Genomic DNA, 7,740 nt, shown 5'->3' on the forward strand with positions numbered 1-7,740 from the left:
CCCTTCCCTTCAGGCGGCTGCGGTAACGGGGCTGAGCGAGCCGTGGGGCCGCAGAGCCCTCCTGAGAGCTGGGGTGTGGGCAGCCCTGCCCTGCTGCAGGCTCTGGGGGTTGGTGGGATGCGGGAGGCAGGGGCTGCTGCTGTCACGGGGCTGGGGTAGGGCTCTTGCGCGCTGTGGCTCTCCCCCGTTTGAGTCCTGCGAGCCTGGAGGAGCAGCAGTTCCTCTTGCCGCCTCCCACCACTCGCCGACCAAACTCCTAGTAATCCCCAGAGATATGAGATGACCATGAGGAGCTGGCACGCTGTGGTACTTCTCACCAGCCCCTTCTTTGCAGGCATGGCTGCCGGACGGTCATTGCAAGCCGGAACCTGCAGCGGGTGTCGGAGGTGAGTCAGTGGGCTCCAGCGGCACAGGCAGCAGCAGGGAGAGTTCTGAATGCCTGGAAATCCTTCTGCCCTCTCCTCTGGATGGAGCTGGGAGCCATGCAAAGGGAGAAATGGCTCAGCTGTGCTACCACACTGTCTTCTCCTGGCTCTGAGTGCTCCAGCACCAGCAGGGAGCAGTGATGGGTAGGAAGGGTGTGGGTTTAGGCTGTGCCTACTGCCCCTTGCAGTAGGGCTCAGTTAATACCTTCCCCCGCCAGCTTTGGGAGTGTCTGTTCCAAGTATTGCATTGCCTTTTGGTTGATGAGACAGAGAGAAACAAACGGCAGTGAAGGTTTGTCAGCAGGGAAGGGGCAGAGCCCAAGATGAAACTTAAATCTCAGCCTCGCATAGGGCAAGACCCTCTTGTCCAAGGGTTGTGTGGGTTGAGGTGGGGATGCTGAGCCCCAAAATCTCAGTTACACTGCATCTTGAGAAGGAGAGTAGGATGCAGGTCTGGAGAGTGGTGACTGACGAAGCTGTATTAGACTGTAGCTACTCTGTGGATGGCTGGGCAGAACAAACACCCAACCCTGGGTGTCTGACCCTGGGCCTGAGTTTGGCTGGTCACGGTTTTGGTTCCACGCCATGGCTTGTGCCGTGGTCTGAGGCTGAAAGCAGCTGAGAGCGAGCTTTGGAGTAACTGTGTGTGGAGTTCACTGAAATGCAGTAAAGATCAGATTTGATGCTTGGGAGTGAGTTGGCATGACCCAGCTGCCCCCTGGAGCGGGGTTAGTGCTGTCATTTTGCATTCCCTCATGCTCGCGTGCCAGAAAACAAGCTGCAAAGCTCAGCAGCTTTTTAGCCCTCAGGGGCTGGGGTCTTCTGAGTACACAGGGACTGCTTTCCCAGGCTCTCGGCGCTCGGTGTTCATGTGTGCTAATCAGGGCTCAGAGCTTCTCACAGAAGGGCCTGACGATCCTGAGCAGCGTTGGTGGGTGTTGTGCAAGGCTGCTGCTGAGTTTGTGCATCCCCTGTGCTTAATTTGCTGAGGGGAGACAAGTTCTTAACAAGCGCCTTGGGGGTGGTTTGTGGCAGACGCTGAGCCGCAAAGCTCAGACCCTGGCAACTGCTGGTTTGCGTTTGCCCTTTTGCCTGCTGATGTTTTTTTGGATCTAAAGGTTAGTTATGTCTGGGCTCATGCCAAAAATGCCTTGTTGGGGTCTAACCTTTGTACTTGCCCCACAGAAATGTTGCTCGGGATGTGCTGTGCCAATGACCGGCCACGGAGGTAACTGGGCTTAGTGAGTTGTGGCCTTGGGGCCAGCCTGGCATTCAGCTGGGATACGCCTCGCAGGAGCTTCCTCTGCCTGCCCCGGGGCTTTAGCTGCAGGGTGCTGCCTGGCTGAAGCCGGCCGTGTTTACAGAGGCCTCTCCCCTGCCCACAGTGTTTGCTGTGTGCTGACAGGGACGCGGCTCCCACCTGGCTTATTGCTCGCCTGTTGTGAGCTCTGGGTCTAATCCTTGCTGAAGGAGAGAGTCCCAGAAAGAATCTCGCCTCTCTTTATTTTTTGCAGGCCTCTCAAAAGCTGATTGCAGCAACAGGTCAGCAGTGCCTGCCTCTTTCTATAGAAGTCAGGCAGCCCCAAACCATCGTGGCAGCGGTGGATGAGGCACTGAAAGAGTTCAAGCGAATTGACATCCTCGTTAACGGTGAGCTGCTGGAGTGGGCAGAGGGGAGGTTTGGCACAGACTTGCTGCTGGGAACGGCATTTTCCTGCATGGGGGTTGTGTTTGCCTAGTGTCTGGCTTATGCTGCTTTGGCCTGGGAGCATCTGAGCAGCCCCTGGGAGCGCAGAGGGGATGGGCTGAGAGGAGGCAAAGCCCTGTTTTTAAAGCATGGCCATCCGGTCATCCCTGCTCCCGCTGCACTGGCACCCTCCTGCCCTCAGGCTGGCTGTGCTTCTGGGCACCCAGAGCCACAAGCTGCTTATCGGGGCTGTTTCCACATGCTCTCCAGTCTGACCAAACGGTGTCGCTCGCCGTCCCTCTCACAGAAGTGCCCTGAACCTGCCTGATCTCTCCTGGCCTAGTCCTGACTGTGCCCCCGGCTGCTTGTTCCTCAGGTGCTGCAGGAAACTTTCTGTGCCCAGCCAGTGCCCTGTCCTTCAATGCCTTCAAGACAGTGGTAGATATCGACACCATTGGCACCTTCAACACTTGCAAAGTCCTCTTTGAGAAATATTTCCGGGTAAGTGGAACCAGAGCCGGAGGACTCGGTGGAGAGGCTCCTGGCAGGCAGGGAGTTAGTGTCAAACAAACCACACTTTGCTCCTGAGAAATACAGGGGAGTGTGGAGGGCAGACGGGAGCAGAGCACCCCAGTACCCAGGGCTGTGCTGCTGGGCCTCTGCTCACCCACCCTGCTCAGATCCAGGTCGTTCCCTCCCAGGGATTGCAGCCCCTGTGCAGGAACTGCGAATCCTGCCTGGCCCTGGGGCTTTTGACTGTTGTGGCACCTTTCCATGTTCTGCCACCTGCTGAGGAAGAAGCTCTGATCTGCTCCTTTTCCATCTCCTCTGCTTTCCCTTGGCCTTTGCTTGGCCCCTGCATCTTCTGCCTCTCTGCAAGGGCCCTGCTGGCTGCCCCGGCTCAGTGAGGCCGGGTGGGCAGTGCTGCCCCAGTGATGAGTTAGCCATGCAGGGGTGGCAGTGCCCACGGGTGACCGTCCCTCCTAGCCCAGCCCTCTTGTCCCACCACTCCCCTGCATGACGCCACGTGCTATTCACTGCCTAATGCCACATCTCCTTTCCTTCCCCAGGACCACGGTGGGGTCATCGTTAACATCACGGCAACCCTGGACTACCGAGGGCAGGCCCTCCAGGTGCATGCTGGTGCTGCTAAGGCTGCCATAGGTACCTAAAAGCTCCTTGCTGGGGCTCTGTGAGCTGTGTGGGGCCAGTAAGGAAGCTGCTTCTTCCTGAATATTGGGCTGGGAAGATGTCCTTGGGAGAGGCGAGTATGAATCCATCTGGTTACTATGTGCCTGGGTTTGGGATGAGGCTCTTCTCTCCCCTGGGGCTCTTCTAAGGCCCTTTGGTCTTGGCCAGATTCTCCTGTGGCTTTCTGCCCCACTCACCCCTCAAAGTTACTGGAATGGCTCTGCTCTCCATTTCTCATTCCTGTTGTAATCCCTTCCCAGATGCCATGACCCGTCACCTTGCTGTGGAGTGGGGACCCAACAAAATCCGAGTGAACAGTTTGGCCCCAGGCCCCATTACAGGCACCGAGGGCTACCGGCGGCTGGGTGAGGCAACCTGGGGCTCCCGTCTCTGCCTCAGTGGTGGCTTGCTGGTGTCTGCCTGGGAGGGGACTGTGATGGACCACGGTGCCATGCAGCTCGTGGGGTGTGCGATGTGGCTGGGGGTGTTGCTGCTGGGCACGGCTGTCCTGTGACTCGGCTGGCATGTCCCTTTGGGGGAGCAGCCCTTCCTGCATCCTCAGAATCTCACAGGGCACTGATCTTTCTCTGTCAAGTGGCAGCTTTTTGTGCTCTCTGACGCCATGCCGTAACGTGCTCCCCCAAAACCTCAGCCTGGCCTTGCCTGATGGTGCAGCTCTTGCAGTCCATCAGCAGAGTGCCGGTTCAGCCCTGGAGGCTGGGAAAGCTCTCTGAGGCCCTGTCTTGAACTCGCTGAACCAGTACAAATCCGGCTGCGGGGCTTGAGCTCCCCTCGTTTAACTCTCTTCTCAGGCCTTTGTCCCTGGGCTGTGCCAGGATCTCACCTGGGTTTCCCTGGGGCTCTTGACAAGCCCCATGCAAGCAGTGCTGCTGTGTCTGGCAAGCAGTGGTGGTGGGCAGGTGGTCCCGTGGTCATAGCTGACTCCTTCTTCTGCCACTCTTAGGTGGGAAATTTGCCGAGCAAGCAAGCCAGTTTGACGTGATCCCCCTCCAGCGCGCAGGGAACAAGACAGAGATCGCCCACAGCACGCTGTACCTGGCGAGCCCCCTCTCCTCCTACGTGACGGGCAGCACCCTGGTCGTGGATGGCGGGAGCTGGCTGACCTCTGCCAACAGCTTCTCCACCTTGATGGGTATTGCTTCATCCTCTGCTAAGCTCTAGGTGACGTGCATTTCCCCCTCCGCAGCGGGTATGGCATTACCTTCTTCAAGTGCCTCGGTCATCTCGGACCAATACCAGGCTCTGCCCCTCCTGCGGCAGCCACGTGGCATGTGCCCTGATGGGGAAGAGGGGGCGGATGCTGGGTGGTGGGGCCTCTGGGTGAGGGCAGCCAGCCCAGGTCTCAACTCGTCAGCGCTTGGTCTCAAACCTTCCTTTGCTTTTGGGAAGGTGGAGCGGGGTCGCCCCCTGACGCCACTGTCAGAGCAGGCACAGAGCAACATGGTGTCAGTACAGGCTGGGGGAAGAAAGGATGGAGAGCAGCCCTGCTGAGAGGGACTTGGGGGTGCTGGTGGATGAAGAGCTGGACATGAGCCAGCAATGTGCACTGGCAGTGCAGAAGGCCAACCATACCCTGGGCTGCATCATAAGAAGCATGGTCAACAGGTCGAGGGAGGTGATTATGCCCCTCTCTCCACTCTGGTGAGACATCACCTGGAGTACTGCATCCAGCTCTGGAGTCCTCAGTACAGGAAAGACATGGACCTGTTGGAGCAGGTCCAGAGGAGGGCCACAAAAATGGTCAGCAGGAGAGAACACCTCTCCTCTGAGGACAGGCTGAGGGAACTGGGGTTGTTCAGTCTGGAGAAGAGAAGGGTCCTGGGAAGTACCTAAAGGGGGCCCGTAGGAAAGATGGGGAAAATCTTTTTAGTAGGGCCAGCAGTGGCAAGACAAGGGGTAATGGTTTTAAACTGAACCAGGGGAGGTTTAGACTGGATCTAAGGAAGAAATTCTTTACACTGAGGGTGGTGAAACACTGGAACAGGTTGCCCAGAGAGGTGATGGAGGCCCCATCCCTGGAAGCATTCAAGGCCAGGTTGGACAGGGCTGTGAGCAACCTGATCTAGTTAGCGGTGTCCCTGCTCCTGCAGGGGGGTTGGAGTGGGTGACCTCTAGGGGTCCCTTCCCACCCAAAACATTCTATGATTCTATGGGGAACATCTCTGGGTCCTCATGGACGGTCCTAGGGATGACTTGGGAAGGGCTGGAGAACTTGCTGTGTTTTTTCCTCCGAGCCTGCGGTTGATGTGGTGTTTCTTGTTCTTGCTGGAGGATGCTTGTCTGGACACCTCTGAGTGTCCCCTGAAGCGATGTGATGCCTCTTTTCTGTGCCCCCCCAGCAGGATTGGGCACAGAGAGTCCTGACGGCCTCTGCCTCCCCTTTCTTCCTTGCATGAGTTACTGCAGCGCGTCCTGCGTGGCGGCTGAATCGCACGCAGGACTCGTGTTGGCTTTGTTTGTCCGCAGAGGTGGGAAGGGAGCAGGCACCTGGTTTCTGGGGCCTGGTGCTTTCTCAAGAGGGGTCTCCCTTCCTCCCCTCTCCCTCTGCTCGGGTGCTGCCTGGCAGCCTCGTGGGCAGGGCAGGCCCAGGCGGGGCTCTGTACCCACCTCCATGCTGTCTTGCAGATTTCTGGGCTGCAGGAGCAAACAAAAATCAGTGATGGACAGCCTGGGATTGACGGACGGACAGAAACGTGACCGAATGCTGCTGCTCTGGGACATCTCGGGGTGACGTCTCCCAGAGTTGGAGCCGATAGCTGCTGCCTCTGATCGGCGATGGTGGTGGTGACGCTGCCGATCCTGCCTGGGGGAGGGAACGTGGGGGTGCTGGGTGGGGAGCGAGCCCACCCTCGTCCTGTGATTACTTTCTTCTGAGCTGACGTGGCTGAGGGCGTGGGGACAGCATGGGGTGGGCAGGCTCTGATGTTCACTCTCCGTTTCTGTCACCCTCCGAGTTGCTTCCCTGGGCTTTCCCAAGTCTCAGGCAGTGCCGCCCATGGATACCCGTCCTCTTCCTCCCCTCTCCCCCACCTCAGCCTGAGTGCTGCCTGAGACCCCTGGCAGCAGCTCCTTTTTGGGAGAGGGGAGTAGCTCAGCCCGTCTGGGGTTGCGATCGGCCTTCGTGCTGGGGGCAGCTCTTGGAGGGGAGGTGGGGACCAAGCTGCCCCCCGGCAGGGGGGAATGGCCCCATCCCCTCAGGGAAGGGGGGGCCCTGGATGGGGCAGTGGTCCCCGGAGGCTGACGCAGATGTGGCTGGGATGTCCCTCTCCCAGGAGCAGAGGTGGTGTGAGGCCGAGTCCCCCCCCCCGAGCTGGCTCTGTGCTGCTGTGGGCTGTAGCACTGTATCTGTTGGGAGCCCGAGCTGGCCGGTTGTCTGTCCAGCACTCGTCTGTCTGTCACGCCAATCTCCTGCTGCCTCCTTTCTTTGTACAGACACTACAGCTGAGAGTAAATCAAGGGATAGCTGGAATTCAGTCATTGCCGAGCAGGGCGCTGAGCTGCCAGGGCTGCACAGGGCTGCTGGGGCCAAACGTGTCCCCTTGGGGGACACCCACCGCTCGCGTGCCGCGGCCTCCTGCTGCTGACGGCAATTTTTAAGCTTATCCTGAATTCCGTGAAGCTTGTTTTCTTACTTGATTGCATTTCCTGCTTGTATGGCAGGCTTGCCAGGTTTTGCTCCTTCCTCCAGGCCACGAATAAAGAACATCCACCCTGAGCTGCCACGCTTCTCGTCTGTTTGCCTGCGCCGGGGGTTGATCCCGCAGGCTCCGACTGCTGGGGGAGGTCTGCTTGTGCTCCGTCCTCTTCCGAGCCGGCAGTGGCGGGAGCTTTAGGAGGCTAACGCATGTTTTTGGGCAGAGTGTAGCTCAGTTGCTGCACGCACAAAGCCAGCGCCTGCGCCGTGCCGATTGATCCTGCTGGTCCCAACTGGGCCCTGGGGGAGGATGGCAATCTGCCGTTCCCACAGAGCCTCGTGTGGCCCCGGCCCCTGGTGGCTGCTGTGTCCTAGCTCTCCTGGCCAGCAGTGCTGGGGGACCTGCCACCGCCTGTGCCCCAGCTGGCTCCGGGGAGGGATTCCAGCAGCCGCTGGGTCCAGCAGCAGAGGTGATGGGGAGGTGCGGAGGGAGGCCGGGCCCTTCAGAGGGAATGAGGACGTGGCGCGTGGGCTGGGGTCTGGGCATCGTCCTTTGCCTGGGTCTCTCCTGGGATTTGCCTCCAGCCACACTATCCTTCTTCCCAGGTAACAGGACAAGTATTTTCTCCTGGAGCAGGAGCTCCTGTGGTGTTTGTCGGTCCCAGCATCCCCCATTCTCTGGGGGTCCCTGTAGTTCAACCCCACGCAGCGCTACAGGCGTGGGGAAGAGTGGCTGGAGAGCTGCCTGGTGGAAAAGGACCTGGGGGTACTGGTTGGCAGCC

At 59.1% G+C, this 7,740-nt stretch overlaps 1 protein-coding gene across 1 annotated transcript; it reads left to right on the forward strand.

Moving 5' to 3' along the window:
* The first annotated feature begins 117 nt into the window (after positions 1-117).
* Positions 118-7,060, forward strand: DECR2 (2,4-dienoyl-CoA reductase 2). The gene is made up of 8 exons (XM_035895606.1): positions 118-126; positions 294-386; positions 1,940-2,075; positions 2,489-2,613; positions 3,183-3,276; positions 3,564-3,668; positions 4,268-4,456; positions 5,950-7,060. The coding sequence occupies exons 1-8, from the start codon at positions 118-120 to the stop codon at positions 5,982-5,984; spliced, it is 786 nt and encodes a 261-aa protein (XP_035751499.1). The 3' UTR covers positions 5,985-7,060.
* Positions 7,061-7,740: the final 680 nt, after the last annotated feature.

Source organism: Egretta garzetta, unplaced genomic scaffold (genome assembly GCF_000687185.1).
Source record: "Egretta garzetta isolate BGI_Z169 unplaced genomic scaffold, ASM68718v1 scaffold140, whole genome shotgun sequence".
NCBI classification, from domain to species: domain Eukaryota; kingdom Metazoa; phylum Chordata; class Aves; order Pelecaniformes; family Ardeidae; genus Egretta; species Egretta garzetta.

What these genes read in the sequence shown, in the direction of transcription:
- DECR2 (XM_035895606.1), top strand. An exon ending in TCTTTGAGAAATATTTCCGG is followed by an intron (nt 2,614 to 3,182) that starts GTAAGTGGAACC and finishes TTCCTTCCCCAG; the next exon opens with GACCACGGTGGGGTCATCGT. An exon ending in CGAGGGCTACCGGCGGCTGG is followed by an intron (nt 3,669 to 4,267) that starts GTGAGGCAACCT and finishes TGCCACTCTTAG; the next exon opens with GTGGGAAATTTGCCGAGCAA.